Raw genomic sequence first — 17484 nt, 5'->3', positions numbered from 1 at the left:
ACACCATATGTTCTCACGAGGTAGAAATATATATATATATATATTTCTATTATATATATTATATATTATATATATTATATATTCTATTATATATATTATATATATATATATATATATATATTTTTTTTTTTTTGCCAGTCCTGGGGTATGGACTCAGGGCCTGAGCACTGTCCCTGGCTTCTTTTGCTCGGGGCCAGCACTCTGCCACTGAGGAATCGAACCCAAGGCTTCATGCATGCGAAGCAAGGACTCTACCGCTAAACCACACTCCCAACCCGAGGTAGAAATAATTTGACGTTCATATTTTGTGCCTGGGACAAGTAATTAAGCATCGTTACTGCGTGGTTAAAAACTGTGAAAGCATGGCTATGGATATAAGCCTTTGTTAATGCACCCTTCTGGATGTCTCTTTCACCATTAGATGTGCTGAGATGTTGAGGAATTTAAATGTGCTGACCTGTTAAGGCCTGGGGAAAGTTAACTCCCAGAGCAGGGCTGCTAGGCCCTTTTTAGAGGTCCAGCTGCCTTCAACCAGAGACCGCTGGCCAGGCAGCCATAATGCCCTCAAGTCAACAACACCCAAACAACACCCATCCTGGGTCCAGAAGGCGCAACGCTGGCGACCATGACGCCACCCACACCCAGGCCAATGTAAGCGCCTCCCTTCCCTGCTGGCAGGATTCCTGCTTCACAAGTGCGAGAGGCTGAGTTCAAACCCCAGTACCTGGGAGAAAGCTGTTCAAACCCGGTCCCTCCAGGAGGAGGAGGAGCCAAGGAGGACTGTACCATGATTGGCGCAAACAGTCCTGGAATGCTAGGTCTGTCACAGACAGGATTTCTGGCTAAGCAGGCTACCCAACTCATTGCGAGCAGCTGGGACAAACTCTGCTGTGCTGTCATTCTGACACTGCAACATTAGCTCTGAATTAAAGACTTGAGTCTCTCCACAGGGTAAAAAAAGACAAACAACTACAAAAGCAATACTTACAAACTGTTTGGTGAAAATGAACTGAACAACTCATGTGGGGGGGGGGGGAAGGGAAAGGGAGAGAGGAGAAGGGGGAATGAGGGACAAGGTAACAAACAGTACAATAAATGTATCCAATGCCTAATGTGTGAAACTGTAACCTCTCTGTAACTCGGTTTCATAATAAAAATATGGATATATGGATATATAAAAAAAAGACTTGAGTCTCTCGAGTAGTCTTACAGTCTTCCTGCCTTTGATGGGCTGGTAATAAAAATAAGTCTATGATTTCAATCTAAACAGAACAGAAAGACCCCAAGTAAATAATTTGTAACCATTCCACTTAGACACAGAACAAGATTATTTTGTCAAATACATTTTTATTTTTAATTAATACATAGTTTTTGTACATATTTATTGGGTACAGTGTTACTTGGCGATACATAGATACGTGTTATGATCACATCAGGATCATTAGCATATCACCTCAAACATTTCTTTGTAGAGGAAAATTTGAAAACTTTCTCTAATATTCTGAAGCATCCAATTAATTTGTCAACTATACTTGTCCTATTACATTATAAAGCATGAAAATTTTATTTTCTTATTTAACTACATCTACTACCCATTAACAGAGTAGTCAAATACTTAGAGAGAGAAAGAGAACAATAGGTGCAAGACTGGAAAAAGAGTAGTGTAGGGAGTCAACATTCAGTAGGTATAAAATTCCAGTTTGAGATAACACAATGTTCTGAAGTTGGATCTAGATAATGATTGCACAATATAGATTTACTTAATGTCACTGAATGCACATTTAAAAATGCTCCAGGCTGGGGCTGGGAATATGGCCTAGTGGCAAGAGTGCCTCCTTTACATGAAGCCCTGCATTTGATTCCTCAGCACCACATACATAGAAAATGGCCAGAAGTGGTGCTGTGGCTCAAGTGGCAGAGTGCTAACCTTGAGCAAAAAGAAGCCAGGGACAGTGCTCAGGCCCTGAGTTCAAAACCCAGGACTGGCCAAAACAAAACAAAACAACAACAACAAAAACCAAGTGACACATTTTATGTGATGCTAATTTTACCTCTATTTTCTTCTTCCTTCTTTCTTTCCTCCCTCCCTTCCTTTCTTACTTATTCTCCTCCTCATGTCTCCTCTTTTTTTTTGGGGGGGGGCAGGGGGTGCTGGGATTAAAACGAAAGCCTTTGCATGATAAACAAGCATTCTACCAATTAGCTATACCCCCAATCATCAGTTTTTTTAGATGGGGTCATCTGAGTCTGGTCGCAAATTCTAAATACTCTTGTCTCAATCTCTTGAGTGTTTGGATTACAACGGTACATCACGATGTCCAACTTACAATATTTTTTAAAATTAAATAAGTGTCAAGCCCAAATTCTAACCCTTACCACCTGACTCCAAAATATTTACTTGTGTGAACCATAGCACAACACATAAATTTTCACACCTTGAATCCTACCTATGCCGTCTCTCCCTCTGTTCCTTGCTAATATAACATGATGCATGTTGGATTTTTTTTTTTGTTGATTTACTTATGACCAGATGATAAAATGGCACTCTTTTGTCTTGATTTGACTGAGGTCCCCCATGGTAATACCAACTTTCCCCCCATATTTTCCAGCAAAGGATAGGACCATCAAGGCAACATCAATAGAAGTCAAGAGATACACATTTAGATGCAGAACATTTGAGAATTTCAGAGTCTGTGAATGGAAGAGGAGCTGTGGAGAAAAGGGAGCAGAGGGAGTTGCCCAACAAAGCCCAGAAGAAGCCAGCTTGATCACTTCCTCAGACGCGAACCAAGACTACATCATGCCCTTAATGCTCCCATCCTCCACTTCCTCTTCAAGTCTAATGTAGACTGAGAGATGAAAATTTTATGTATGTGAAAGCGACCAAACACTTGGTTATTACTGGAGGGACCTACTGGATTACTCAAGAGTTCCATGTATCATGTTTGAACAGACAGGGCTAAGGGCAGGGGAAAAAGACATCACCACTTTCCTACAAATTCATTAGCAGACAGCTATGCTTGTCTGTGTTATGTCACATAAACACAGTCCAGATCTGCCTGGCCAAGGCACTCAGATAAAAGTTGAGTAAATGTATAATCTCTCCCAAAGCCCACAGTAAAAGAAAGAATCAATGTTGTCACTGTTTGAAGTCATTCTATTTGCAGTGGTCTGTGTGCAGTAATAGGAAGTTGATACTGGAGCTGTGCACCCAGTTCATTGCCTACTACAGACAGAACCCTAAATTTTGAGTTCCTTGTCAGGGTACATAAGGTCCTGGACTTTCAGGCTGTTCTTCTGTAATCTGCTCTAAACTCAAGCAAATGCAGTGGATACTGGGGACTCAAAAAAGAGGACACTCCCTGCTATGACCCAGCCATACCACTCCTAGGCATCTATCCTGAACAGGATCCAAGATACCACCACATCCATGTTTATCGCTGCACAATTCACAATAGCCAAAATATGGAAACGACCCAGATGCCTCTCTACAGATGAATGGATCCAAAAAACGTGGTACCTGTACACAATGGAATACTACATAGCAATTAGAAATGATAAAATAATGGCATTCACAGAGAAATGGTCATATCTTGAACATATAATGTTGAGCGAGACAAGCCTAGAACACAGAGAACAAAGGCACAGGGTCTCCTTGATATATGACTGTTGTGGGGGGGCAGGGGGAGAACAATAGAGATCATGTCTGTAAAATGACAAACTTCTTTTCAAATGGTATTTACACATGTTTTGGTCAGCGACTTTACAGTATGTCTCTAAAGCCAAACAATTACTAAATAAACATAAAAAGGTCTAGGATAGACCTATCAGAAGATCACAATAGCTCAACAGCTACATACATATGATTATATAAGATGAGACTAAGCAAAAGGAACTCAAAGAGATGGAAACAGGAGGATTTTATTGTTGTCATAGTATGTTTAATGTACTAGGTGAATTTCCTTTGGCCCCTGTGGTCACTGTAAATTATTTTGATACACTGGATATTGTATATATGCTTACCTGAGCTAGGGAAGGGAAAGAAAAATAAGGGCAGGTGTAACAAATATGACAAGAAATGTACTCACTACCTTATTATGTAATTGTACCCCTCTGTACATCACCTTTTCAATAAAATTTAATTTAAAAAATGAAAAAAGGGGGCTGGGAATATGGCCTAGTGGCAAGAGTGCTTGCCTGATATACATGAAGCCCTGGGGTCGATTCCCCAGCACCACATATATAGAAAATGGCCAGAAGAGTCACTGTGGCTTAAGTGGCAGAGTGCTAGCCTTGAGCAAAAAGAAGCCAGGGGGGCTGGGGATATAGCCTAGTGGCAAGAGTGCCTGCCTCGGATATACGAGGCCCTAGGTTCGATTCCCCAGCACCACATATACAGAAAACGGCCAGAAGCGGCGCTGTGGCTCAAGTGGCAGAGTGCTAGCCTTGAGCGGGAAGAAGCCAGGGACGGTGCTCGGGCCCTGAGTCCAAGGCCCAGGACTGGCCAAAAAAAAAAAAAAAAGAAGCCAGGGACAGTGCTCAGGCCCTGAGTCCAAGCCCAGAACTTGAAAAAAAAAAAAAAAAAAAAAAGACACTCCCTGAAGAAGAAGGAAAGACAAGCATGATTTCCTTAGTACAAACTCATCCTGAACATGTCAGGCTCCCCTCTTCACCCTCGCACATATCCCGCCCCATCCTGCCGGGCGGGAAAGCTGGAGTGCGGCCCAGTGTGCAAACCTTGGGGATGCGTAGTCACGAGACGCCCCTCCTCCCCTCGGTCCCCTAAAGAACGACACAGGATGCAAGTGCAGGCAAATCTCTGGGTGAGCTTCTGGAACTCCCACCGGGTTTACTGGGGGAGGGGGGTAATATAATAGTAATGGCGGCAGGAAGGGGAGGGACTAAGTGAGTATTAACGATTGGCTAATGAACTGTCCATCACGGTGATGTCACGGAATTTCCCGCAGAGGCCCGGCCTCTTGGCTTGGCCTGGTGCCATGGTGGCACACGTCCTCTTAGACAAGAGGTGGGGCTGGTTTGGCATCTCTTCCAGTTTCAGTTTCGGACCAGAAGGAGGTGGGAGTTGACTAGCAGCCAGCCATCCCAGGTCTTAAAGGCACAGCCATCCCCTACATGAACACATATTTTTTTCACTATTCTCTAGAAAAGTAAGACATGGGCAACAAAATGGTGACACCTGAAGTGGCAGGAATGGCGATGGTCCCTAGGAGAGGACATACAGTCATTTATTGCAGAGTTGGAAAAATATTGTAACTTGTATCTATTTTTGTATCCTTTAAATATTTATATGTTCTATGATGCACATTATATCAATGCAAAAATAGTTGGTAAATGTAAAATATACATCTATTCAAATGTTTACTCAGAAGTTTTTACTACCAGTAGTGCTACACAATCACAGAATATTCAAGGCTGTTGAAAGATAAGCCTGGCCCAGGAGGGCTGCAGCAGACTCAGGGGACCTCGCTCCCTACAATACCCAGCTGTGGACATTGCAAGTCTTTTCTGGGTCATCTCGCTCCACCACGCTATACGTGCAGTTCTCCTTATAGAAGATTTTCTTGCAGTTGATTTTGTCATAACCCGAAGGTACAGGAACTCTGTCATTGAAACAAAAACAAGACATGTTAGAAAGGAAAGGGCACCTGGCCATGCTGTCCTGCTATACAGGAAGCTCTGTGTAGAAAGCAGCCACATACCAGCAGGCTGAGGTGCCCCTCACCAACCCAAGAATATCTCTTGGTTAGCAGCCTGAAGATGGGGCCCCCAAGTACCTGAACCTGTCTGTACCATACAGTGACACGGTCTATCCCTACCATCCACTTTGCATCCCATGCACACAGCAGAGAGTAGTTCTAATAGGGCCAGGGGTGGGGCTGGGCTACTCTGGTACTGGGAAGTTTTGCTAACCAGGGCCTTCCCAGCCTTTCTGATCAAGAAATGGTCACCGGCCTGGGAATGTGACTTAGTGGTAGAATGTGGCTTAGTGGTAGAATGCTTGCCTAGCATGAAGCCCTGGGTTCGATTCCTCAGCACCACATATATAGAAAAGGCTGGAAGTGGCACTGTGACTCAAGTTGTAGAGTGCTAGCCTTGAGCAAAAAGAAGCCAGGGACAGTGCTTAGGCCCTGAGTTCAAGCCCCAGGACTGGCAAAAAAACAAAAAAAAGAAGAGGGCTGGGAATATGGCCTAGTGGCAAGAGTGCTTGCTGCTTGCCTTGTATACATGAAGCCCAGGGTTCGATTCCCCAGCACCACATATATAGAAAATGGCCAGAAGTGGCGCAGTAGCTCAAGTGGCAGAGTTCTATAGCCTTGAGCAAAAAGAAGCCAGGGCCAGTGCTCAGGCCCTGAGTCCAAGGCCCAGGACTGGCAAACAAACAAACAAATAAATAAAATACAACTTTAAAAAGAAGAAGAAGAAGAAGAGGAGGAGGAGGAGGAGGAGGAGCTGGAGGAGGAGGAGGAGGAAGAAGAAAGAAGAGATCACAATAATGCTGTTAGAAGTGGGGGAGGGGAACTGTCCCAGTCCTTGCCCTTTAGAAGAAAAGCTAATTCAATCAACAGGAGCAAAGATGCACCCTAGATCAGGCAGGGAGCCCAGGGAGAAGCTGATGGAAATGGGAAAATCCACCTATGGGTTCAGCAATACAAGGGATTTCAGGGTTCAATTCCCCTGGACACCCACCCACAGGCTCTGGGTGTAAATTGTCCTGCCCCAAAAGTGCCATCCTAGTGCTCTCTGAGATTTTTTTTTTTTTGCAAAGAAAGATTTATTGTCTTATACTGTGACAAAGGGCATTTCAGTGCCCTTTCCACAGCCATTCTAGGCTAGTGGCACTCTTCTGTCCTGTGTCTGGCTCCCAGAACACCTGGATTTTCAGCCCTTGGTGGGGGGGGCAGGAAAGGAAGATGGTGAGAAGTCGACTCATGGCCAACTCAGGTACTGGGCACTGAAGCCAGAGGACTGGGCACAGAATAGAGTCATGAGAAAAGTGTCCTGCAAATGCAAGCAAGCCCTGGAATTGTGCCTTTGGCTCTCAGGCCCTGTTTTAATTCTTTTTAAGACTAAGGGATGGTTAAGTGTTCCTTTGAAAAAAATTAACTGAATGAAATAGTATTAGTGCTAGAATATTAAATGGAAAATTAGAGTAAATTATTCCAGTAAACGGTTTAACATCTGTTACCTAAAAAAAGAAAAGGTATAGAAACAAAACAAAGAATTTAGAATAAAATATTAAATTTTAGGCAATATTATAATATGCCTAATATTTTAGGCAATGGTATTTTTAAGTTTTTCTTCTTATATGTTCATAACTGAATTGTATCTATAAACTAAAAGTAAAGGCTACCGGGTACCTGTGGCTTACAGCTATAATCCTAACTGCTCAGGAGGCTGAAATCAAAGGCTATCAGCTTGGGTAGAAAAGTTGGTGAGATAAGAAGTATCTTCAGGGCTGGGAATATGGCCTAGTGGCAAGAGTGCTTGCCTCATATACATGAAGCCCTGGGTTTGACTCCTCAGCACCACATATATAGAAAATGTCCAGAAGTGGTGCTGTGGCTCAGGTGGCAGAGTGCTAGCCTTGAGCAAAAAGAAGCCAGGGACAGTGCTCAGGCCCTGAGTCCAAGGCCCAGGATTGGAAAAAACAAAACAAAACAAAACAAAACAGAATTATCTTCAATTAGCCATTAAAAAGCTATAAGTGAAGCTATGGTGCAAGTGGTAGAACATCAGCCTCTAGTAAAAAAAAAAAAGGCGTGCCTAGGCTATGAGTCCAAGCCCCAGTACAGGCAAAAACTAAAAATAAATAATAAATTAAATAAATAAAGGTAAATCAATCAATATATGAATGAATCAACAAACATGGCCTCAAAATCACATAGTATATTATTCCAGGAAGACAAGAAATGAAATACTTCCATGTACAAGGTGAAAGAGTCTTGAAAATGAGTTGAGTGAATTGACCAGTGAAAAAAAGACATACTGTAATTTAATTTAAAGAAAGTATCTAGGAGGCTGGGGATATGGCCTAGTGGCAAGAGTGCCTGCCTCATATACATGAGGCCCTGGGTTCGATTCCCCAGCACCACATATACAGAAAATGGCCAGAAGTGGCGCTTGGCTCAAGTGGCAGAGTGCTAGCCTTGAGCAAAAAGAAGCCAGGGACAGTGCTCAGGCCCTGAGTTCAAGCCCCAGGATTGGCAAAAAAAAAAAAAGAAAGAAAGTATCTAGAATAGGCAAATTAATAGTGCACAAAGCAAGTGAAATGTTACCACAGGAGGGAAGCAGGGCAGGGAAACATGGTGGGAGATATTACTTAAAGGATATAGAGTTTTAGTTTGGGGTCATAAAGAAGTTTTGGCTACAGTGGTGATGGTCATATAACATTATAAATGAACTAAGTGCACCATGTTGTATAGTTTAAAATGCTTAAAATGACTAATTTCATGTGATATATATTTACTACAAAATAACTTAAGGCAATGGCTACTAAACTTCTTTTAAAAGCTTTGGATAGGAAATACAATATCTTAATTCAGCCAGCTAAATGCAGGTAGAAGTTGGTATAGCAAATGCATCTCTTAGTAATATTGGGGTTTGGTGGTATTGGGGTACTAACGACCCCACATTTGACCAGCACCACCAATCTGATTCTGGCTGGTTATTTTGAAGATGAAATCTAGTAAATTTCATGTCTAGGCTAGAGTCAGATTCTCCAGATCTCAGCTTCCTGAGCAACTAAGATTACACATTTAGACCACTGGTGACTGGATGTTTATTTTAACCAAGTCAGATGTAGACTTGGCAGAAGAAACAGTGAAGAGATGCTAACAAGAAGCATTTTGGGGCTTTAGTCTTCAGATTCCTGAACTGGAGGCCAGAAGACCTTGACCTTCTGTCTCACTCACCGAATGTAGGGCTTGGATCTGTGCAGTGATGGCCCTGGAAAAACATTAAGCCAGGACAACTCTGGCCTTCCCACACTCTGAATCTTCTTGGATCTCATCATGGGCCTGAGTTCATGGGATATCTAGAGATCTAAGCATTTTTTTTCATCTCATAGAGAATGCATTGGGTCCAAAAGTTCTCCCAGACAAAGCTCATTGCAAATATATCTGTATGTTTATATACCTACATACTTGGCTATGTTCTGTAGCCAAAAGATGTTCAACAGTTAAGCATACTTGGTAGGAGGTGAGGCAATTCCAGGAAGGGGTTAGTTCACAACATAATGAAGAAATGAAAACATTTTCCCAGGATGGAACAACAGACAAATGACAAGGCAGAAGGAAAGGAAATTTAAGTCTTGATTGTGTGCCAGTCATTATTTTAGACATAGTAAGTATCAGTAATTTTCCTGGCTTCATGACTTCGTGTAGAATCTTGTTTCATTCTCATATCCATCAGGTTATCCATATTTTACAGTGAGAAAAATCAGAAACATACCCAAGCACACATAGGGTATGTACAAGGAGTGGAGATTCAGGCCACGACTACTGTCACCAAACACGGAGGTTCTTCTTGCTTCTCTGCACCCCTGATTCTATTCTATCATAGATCCAGGAAACCCCAAAAGAAGGTATTATGACATGCTATGAGGACATCTCTGGTGGGAAACGGAGGAATGATCCAGCAGCTCTTAACCTGATGTGGATCCAAGTCAAATGTTTGCTGCAGATTAGGCCAAACACCCATAGACACAAAAATCAAGATTGACTTGTACCAGGCCAATGCAAAACCTGGGAGCTGCTCCAGGCAGCCTGCCTGACAAGTTTCTCAGGCTGGCTCCCTGCCTTCACTAAGCATTTGCCGCCATGAGGCCTGCTCCGCACTGTGGGCAGAACCCTGAACATTTGAACTTGATAGGACTTGGTGTTCTGACTGGTAACGTGCCTGCTCCTCTCAGAGGCAAATTTAGGAAATGCTATACTACATAGTGCTGCAGTCACCCAAACCACTCCTGCTGGCCTGGGGTGTAGCTCAGTGGCAGAGCACTTGTCAACTAGTTGGGGCCCTGCACCACAACCCCAGCCCAACCAAAACAAGAATAAAACCATTCCTGTCCTCCCAAAACAGTACAGACCAAGACTGAGTGACAGGGAGACATCAGGTGAGTTTGGAGATGCTAGAGGAGAAATGGCTGTGGTCGATGTATCTTCAGGTACTCTCTGTTCCACCTGCTCATGGACCCCTTTCACCTCCAATAGCAACTGAGCAGAAAACACCTCCATAATCTTTGGGTCACTGTGAGGTCGACTTTAGTGGCCAAAGGATCTATAGGACAAGATACATTACTTGTCATCTAATGTATCTCCCAGCTCTTTCCTCTGTCTGGGAGTTTTTAAATCTCCAAGGGGGCCTAGCAATGTAGCTTAGTAGTAGAGTGCTTGCCTAACATGCATGAAGCCCTAGGTTCAACTCCTCAGCACCACATAAACAGAAAATGCCAGAAGGGTCACTGTGGCTCAAGAGGTAGAATGCTAGCCTTGAGTAAAAAGAAGCCAAGGACAGTGTTTAGGCCCTGAGTCCTAAGCCCCAGGACTGGCAAAGAAAAAAAATCTACAAGGTCCAGGCCAGCATGATCACCAGGCCAATTTTAGAATAGAATTAAGGAATATCTAGATACCTGTTTGAATATAAGAGTCTAAGAGTAAGGATACTGACTAATTTTCAAAAACAACTTTCAAAATAAGACAGGTCTTGTGGCTCATAAATAAACATTAATAGAAGGATTATAGTCCAGGTAGTCCTGGGGAAAAGTGCAACCCTATTAAACAAATAATGAAGCAGAAAAGACTGGAAGCATGGCTCAAGTGGTATAGCATCTGCCTAGCAGGTACAAGGCTTGAGTTCAAATCCCAGTACTACCAACCATAAAAATACATAAAACTCAAATAGAAGCAGCCCAAGTGCCCATCAAGAGATGAACACAGGGCTGGGAATGTGGCTTAGTGGTACAGTGCTTGCCTACTAGCCTGTATGAAGCCCTGGGCTTGATTCCTAGTACCACATAAATAGAAAAAGCCAGAAGTGACATTATGGCTCAAGTGGTAGAGAGCTAGCCTTGAGCAAGAGTGCTTAGGGACAGTGCCCAAGCCTTGAGTTCAAGCCCCAGGACTGGCAAAACAAAAAGATGAATACATAGCATAGAACGTCATATACATGGAATGGAATATTAGACACCTGAAAAAGGAAATAAATTCTGGTACATTGTACATTCATGAATCCTAAGAACATTGTGCTTAGCATAGAACACTAGTCTCTAAAGGACAAACACTATATGATTTCACTATAGGAACTTCCATTCATAGAAGTAGAGCAAAGAATGGCATTTGCCAGGGCCTGGTGGGAATGATTGATGGATATAAGCTTTGAGCTAAGCTTTGGGTTTCTTGTTTAGAAGATTGGTTTTATTTGGGTTAAGTTTTTTTTTTTTTTTTTTTTTTTTTTTTGTTGTTGTTGTTGTTTTTGCCAGTCCTGGGGCTTGGACTCAGGGCCTGAGCACTGTCCCTGGCTTCTTCTTCTTTTTTTTTTTTTTTTTTTTGCTCAAGGCTAGCACTCTGCCACTCGAGCCACAGCGCCACTTCTGGCCATTTTCTGTATATGTGGTGCTGGGGAATTGAACCCAGGGCCTCATGTATATGAGGCAAGCACTCTTGCCACTAGGCCATATCCCCAGCCCCTTGGGTTAAGTTTTTATATAGGGTCTCTGTAGCCCAGGCTGACCTCAAACTCATGGTCTTTCATCCTCAGCTCCTTGAGTGCTGGGATTACAGGTGAATATTGCTAAAATCTACTGTTTCCTGTGTTTTTATTTTTCTCAACTTTTTAAAGATGGAAGTCTCATAAGTTGCCCAGCCTGGTCTTGAACCCGTGAGCTCAAGTAACTCTCCTGCTTTCCAGGTCCAGAGTGTTAACTTCACAAAATGGGACGACCCAGGAGATGAATGTAGTTGTACAAACAGGAATGGACTTAATGTCTAGTAATTACAATGAAAAAGTTTATGTTGTATCTATTTCACCAGGAGAAATATTACTAAAAACTCACCTCCCCTCCACAATTGCTACCATGTTTTCCCATTACCACTAAGCAAGCATGAGCAGGCTAAAACAATCCAGTACTCAATCATAAGTAAACCAACCCAACAGTTACCATGGCATTTCTACTACTATTATGGTTATTTCCATAGTCTATGACTATGATCATTTTTTACTGTCAGTTACCATGGTTGCTACCTAGGTACAGAGGGGAACAAGGGCTCCCTATATTTTTCAATGTCAAGCTACAAAAAACTAGTCTCACAAGGAGGGACGTAACTGCCTCCAGGTGTGCCAGTTACGTAGGTAACTAGATAGAGATTTATTTATTTATTTATTTATTTATTTTTGGCCAGTCCTGGGCCTTGGACTCAGGGCCTGAGCACTGTCCCAGGCTTCTTTTTGCTCAAGGCTAGCACTCTGCCATACTTGAGCCATAGCACCCCTTCTGGCCGTTTTCTATATATGTGGTGCTGGGGAATTGAACCCAGGGCTTCATGTACAGGAGGCAAGCACTCTTGCCACTAGGCCATATCCCCAGCCCCTAGATAGAGATTTAAACAGGTGAGAACACCTGCAGCCCTCCTGAGGGTAGACCTCACAGATAACCTGTTTCTTTCTGGGTGCAAGCTTAAGAGCAGCAGTTCTATTGAACTGGCTTTTGTCTCATCCTTGCTCTTGCCCAGCAGCCTGTGGGTGGAATCACTACAGTCCAGGCAAGATTAAGCTCTCCAAAAGAGAAATCAATGATTTGATTTTTAGGTACAAGAAAAAAAGGGGGGAATGTAATATGGAGGTCAGATTGGCCAGCACTATCATTGGCTGTTGAAGGGTGTCAGATTGACTCAATCTCAAATTAGTTAAAGAGAGCAGAAGCCAACTCCATCTTCACTAAGATCTCCCCCACCCTATCCAGGGAAGTTCCCCTTCGCTGTGATAAGATTGTGTAAACTGATTGACCACCTGAGTAGTAGAACTTTCAAGGTTAAACCTGTGCCCTCCCATGAGTAGGCGTATCTGCCTGCATCATGTGAGCCCAACCAAATCCATGTGCCAAGTCTAACTAAAATGATAGGATGGTTCAAACAGTTGCTATAAGGCAGATTGTAACTCCATTGGCCACCTGCATGTGCTTCAGGCAAGAAACTTCCTGAGACTCTTATTTCCAATTAAGCACCAAAAAGCTGAAAGTGAAGTTTTGGCTCAAGTGTTAGAGCACTAGAGCACTAGCTTTGGGCAAAAATAAATTCAGCACCCAGGTCCTGAGTTCAAGGTCCCAAATTGGGGCATATGCCCCACATACACTCACAGAATGTGAGTCTTTTAATAACACCAAGAGTCAGGCCCACACTTGGAGGATCATTCCTGTTCACCCCCATCTTAAAACATAGCCAAAAAGACAAATCTTAGAAAGATGGAATTTTGAAAGGGGGAACAGAAGCACTACAGAAATTCCCAAGCCCCCTGGACACCACTGGCCACACCCCCTGGATACCACTGGTGAGGAGACTTACTTGTTGCAACACTGAATTCCCTTGTCACTGCAGGAGCACTCAAAACAGTTTTTAGTCTGCCAGGTCGTTTGAATTGGGTGTCTGACTCCATCATTATCCTGGCATTCTGAAACAAGACATGCTTCATGAAGAGTCCCTAAAGCATGAAACATGTATTTGGACCAGCTCAGGAAAATAGGCAATTTTTTGCTTTGTTTTATTTTTTGCCAGTCCTGGGGCTTGAACTCAGGGCCTGAGAACTGTCCCTGGCTTCTTTTTGCTCAAGGCTAGCACTCTACCACTTGAGCCACAGTGCCATTTCCAGCTTTTTCTATATATGTGGTGCTGAGGAATCGAACCCAGGGCTTCATGTATACAGGCCGAGCACTTTACCACTAGGCCATATTCCCAGCCCTGAAAATAGACAATTTTACAAGTATCTGAGCAAGTGCTTCTGTGGTCACCCAGACTGAATGCAAAGCACTCTACGCCACTGATGATGTTTCTTACATCATGCTTAAATCCTTGAGATTGTACTCCAGAACACACATTCCAAAAATAGGTAATCTTAGCACCTCAGGAGGCTGAGATTTAACAATGTCTGAAGCCAGCAAGACTCTTATCTCCAATTAACTACCAAAAGGTGTGGCTCAAGTGGTAGAGTGCCAGCCTTGAGTGGAAAAAGCTAAGGAACAATGCTGAAGTCCTGAGTTCAAGCCACCCCCCACCCCACACACACACCCTACACAGAGTCAACCAAGGAACTTTTCTTGCTTTCTTTTCTTTTTTTTTTTTGCCAGTCCTGGGGCTTGGACTCAGGGCCTGAGCACTGTCCCTGGCTTCTTTTTGCTCAAGGCTAACACTCTACCAGTTGAGCCACAGCACCACTTCTGGCCATTTTCTGTATATGTGGTGCTGGGGAATTGAACCCAGGGCTTCATGTATATGAGGCAAGCACTCTTGCCACTAGGCCATATCCCCAGCCCCAATAAAGGAACTTTATTTTTACCTTGGGCCAGTTCTGGGGTTGAGCTCAGGGCCTTTTACCAATCTTCCTCACTCTACTACTTGAATCATGTCTCCAAACCCAGATTTTTTGCTGTTAATTGGAGATAGAGTGTCACCGATTTTTCTGCTTGGGCTGGCTTTAAGCAGAGCTCAGTCTCCTGAGTGGCTAGTTTTACAGGCATGCACCATCAACATCCTGTGTAAGGTGCTTTTAAGTGTTCAGATCCCACCCCAGAGAGTCTGATCTGAAAAATGAGGCCTCACAGCACATGTACATTTCAAAAGCCCACCCTTTTGGCAATTCTCTAACCACTAGATTGACACTTCTTGTCTCACATTCTGGGCAAAGTGACATCTCTCAGACTCTCACTTACTCCATACACCCTCATCACTATGTGCATTCAAAAAAATTCAATCTGTCAACAGGTTCTATTTACCAGGCTGTAATAATATAATAAAGACAAAGCAGAACTTACCATAAAGGAAATTGTTTCCAGGTTCAGTACCTGGTATGAAGGAACACTGGGTATTGCATGAAGTCATAAAGGTAGCAAGGACCACAAGACTGCCCAGGAGAACTTTCTGTAATGCAAGGAAAGGTTTAAGTGGAAAATGAGTAGATCCACCACCTTCTTCTTCTTCTTCTTCTTCTTCTTCTTCTTCTTCTTCTTCTTCTTCTTCTTCTTCTTCTTCTTCTTCTTCTTCTTCTTCTTCTTCTTCTTCTTCTTTTTTTGGTATGGGTACTGAGGCTTGAACTTAGGGTCTGGGCCCTGCCCCTGAGATTTTTCACTCAAAGTTGGCACTGTACCATTTGAGTCACAGCCTACTTCTGATTCTTCCATGGTTAATTGGAAAAAAGAATGTTGTGTGCTTTCCAGCTTGGGCTGGTTTTTAAATGTGAGGAAAAAGTATTATTTCCTGTTATCCTAAAGTGTATTTGATACTGTGTATTGGTATTTCCTGGGATTATTTGTTTTATTTACTGCAATTGTAACCATTTTCTGTGCTGCTTGTTTCTAGCTAGCCATGTTAGGGAGGTAAATCTTGTGTTGAAGAAGATAAATAATAAACTAATTGCTACGCAAAAAAAAAAAAAACCTTTGGCAGGAATTAAGGAATGAGTCCCTTTCTACCCTTAGTAATCAATTGTACTTAGATCTGAGCATAACTCCTTGGCATGGAGGAGGGGATGGTTGGATTGGGATAAAAGCCTGGGAAAGTTCCTGCACAGGGAGCCTGCCTAGCTCTGGGTAGAGTAGTGGCATTGTGTCCCTTTGTGCAAAAGTAAACTGCCTTGACAAAATCTCCTATATCTCTTGTGTCCATTTCTGACACCATAGAGTTGTGCATTTCTAACAGAGCCATGATCATTAGATCCCAGCCTCCTGAATAACTAGGACTGCAGATATGAGCCAGCCTAATGCCTGGCTCCAGATGTTATTCTTGACTTAGTGTCATGTACAAAGAACCACAGTGAGCTCTAGCATGTAGGTCTGAGCATGAAGCTTCTACTGCCACCTAACCTATCTTGGAACAAGATCTAAAAAACTACACAGAAAGGTAAATGTTCAGCTAAAAATAGTGACAATGTACTATTATATTAAAGAGCAAGTCTGGGAAACCCTTGCAGTTAAGGTGACTTTTTAGCTGTCTTAGAGTATATAATTCTAGCTATTCAGATGGTCTGAAGATTGCCGTCAGTGCAAGCCTGGGCAGAAAAGTTTGTGAAACTGTTATTTCCAAATAACCATCACAAATAGCCAGAAGTGGAGCTGTTACTCAAGTAGCAGAGCAAAACAAAAACAAAAAACAACTACTGAGGAACAGCATCAAGGCCTTCAGTTCAATCCCTAGTAACAGCACACACACACACACACACACACACACACACACACACACACACACACATACACATGCATGCACACACACTAGGGACCAGGTTGGGACCAGGTTGAAAACACAATATATGAAGCTAAGAACTTTACTTTGTGCATAATCGGGGTATTGTTATGGGTTTTATAATAGAGGTATTCTCTTTATTTTTAAATTTTATTGTCTTTTTTGAAAATCAACACCAGAGCTTCACACATGTAAGCTAGATAAGACCCTCGCCCTGATAAAGACATCTTTGATGGCCACATGAAATGAGTTGAAACTACATTGAAACTAAAAGAATGAGGAAAAGTAGCGAGTGGCCCATGCCACATTTCTGAGATGAGCTACAAAACAATTCTTTTTAAATTATATTTTAATTATCTTTAAGTAATTGTACAAATGAGTTACCATTTGCCAGATGAATTTGTGAATATAATGCATCTTAATCTTAATTAATGTTACCCTTTTCATCATTCTACCCCTCAAAACAATTCATTTTTTTTCTTTTTTGTGCCAGTCCTGGGGCTTGAACTCTGAGGCCTAGGTGCTATCCCTGAGTTTCTTCCCTCAAGCCTAATGCTCTACTGTTTGAGTCACCGCTCCACTTCCAGTTATTTTGGTAGTTAAATGGAGATAAGAGTCTCATAGACTTCCTTTTTTTTTTTGGCCAGTCCTGGGCCTTGGACTCAGGGCCTGAGCACTGTCCCTGGCTTCTTTTTGCTCAAGGCTAGCACTCTGCCACTTGAGCCACAGCACCACTTCGGGCCATTTTCTGTATATGTGGTGCTGGGGAATTGAACTCAGGGCCTCATGTATACGAGGCAGGCACTCTTGCCACTAGGCCATATCCCCAGCCCTCATAGACTTTCTTGCCCAGTCTGGCTTCTAACCATGATCATCAGACCTCTCAGCCTCCTGAACAGCTATGAGTGGCAGAAGCCACCCATGCCCTGACAAAAACAAAAACAAATTCTAATATGATGTTTTCAGGAACCTTTAACCCAGCAGATGAGGGAAGTGCATTATTTTGAAAGCTACATAAATT

At 42.8% G+C, this 17484-nt stretch overlaps 1 protein-coding gene across 1 annotated transcript; it reads right to left on the bottom strand.

Moving 5' to 3' along the window:
* Positions 1-5491: 5491 nt before the first annotated feature.
* Positions 5492-16558, bottom strand: Msmb (microseminoprotein beta). The gene is made up of 4 exons (XM_048337006.1): positions 16550-16558; positions 15041-15146; positions 13578-13683; positions 5492-5621 (listed from the first exon to the last, which is right to left on the bottom strand). Exons 1-4 carry the CDS (start codon positions 16556-16558, stop codon positions 5492-5494), a joined length of 351 nt encoding a protein of 116 aa, XP_048192963.1.
* Between the last annotated feature and the right edge of the window lie 926 nt (positions 16559-17484).

The sequence above is a fragment of the Perognathus longimembris genome, chromosome 2, assembly GCF_023159225.1.
Source record: "Perognathus longimembris pacificus isolate PPM17 chromosome 2, ASM2315922v1, whole genome shotgun sequence".
In the NCBI taxonomy this organism is placed as follows: Eukaryota; Metazoa; Chordata; class Mammalia; order Rodentia; family Heteromyidae; genus Perognathus; species Perognathus longimembris.
Note: the sequence above shows the minus strand (reverse complement) of the source record. Positions and strands in the feature narration are given on the sequence as shown.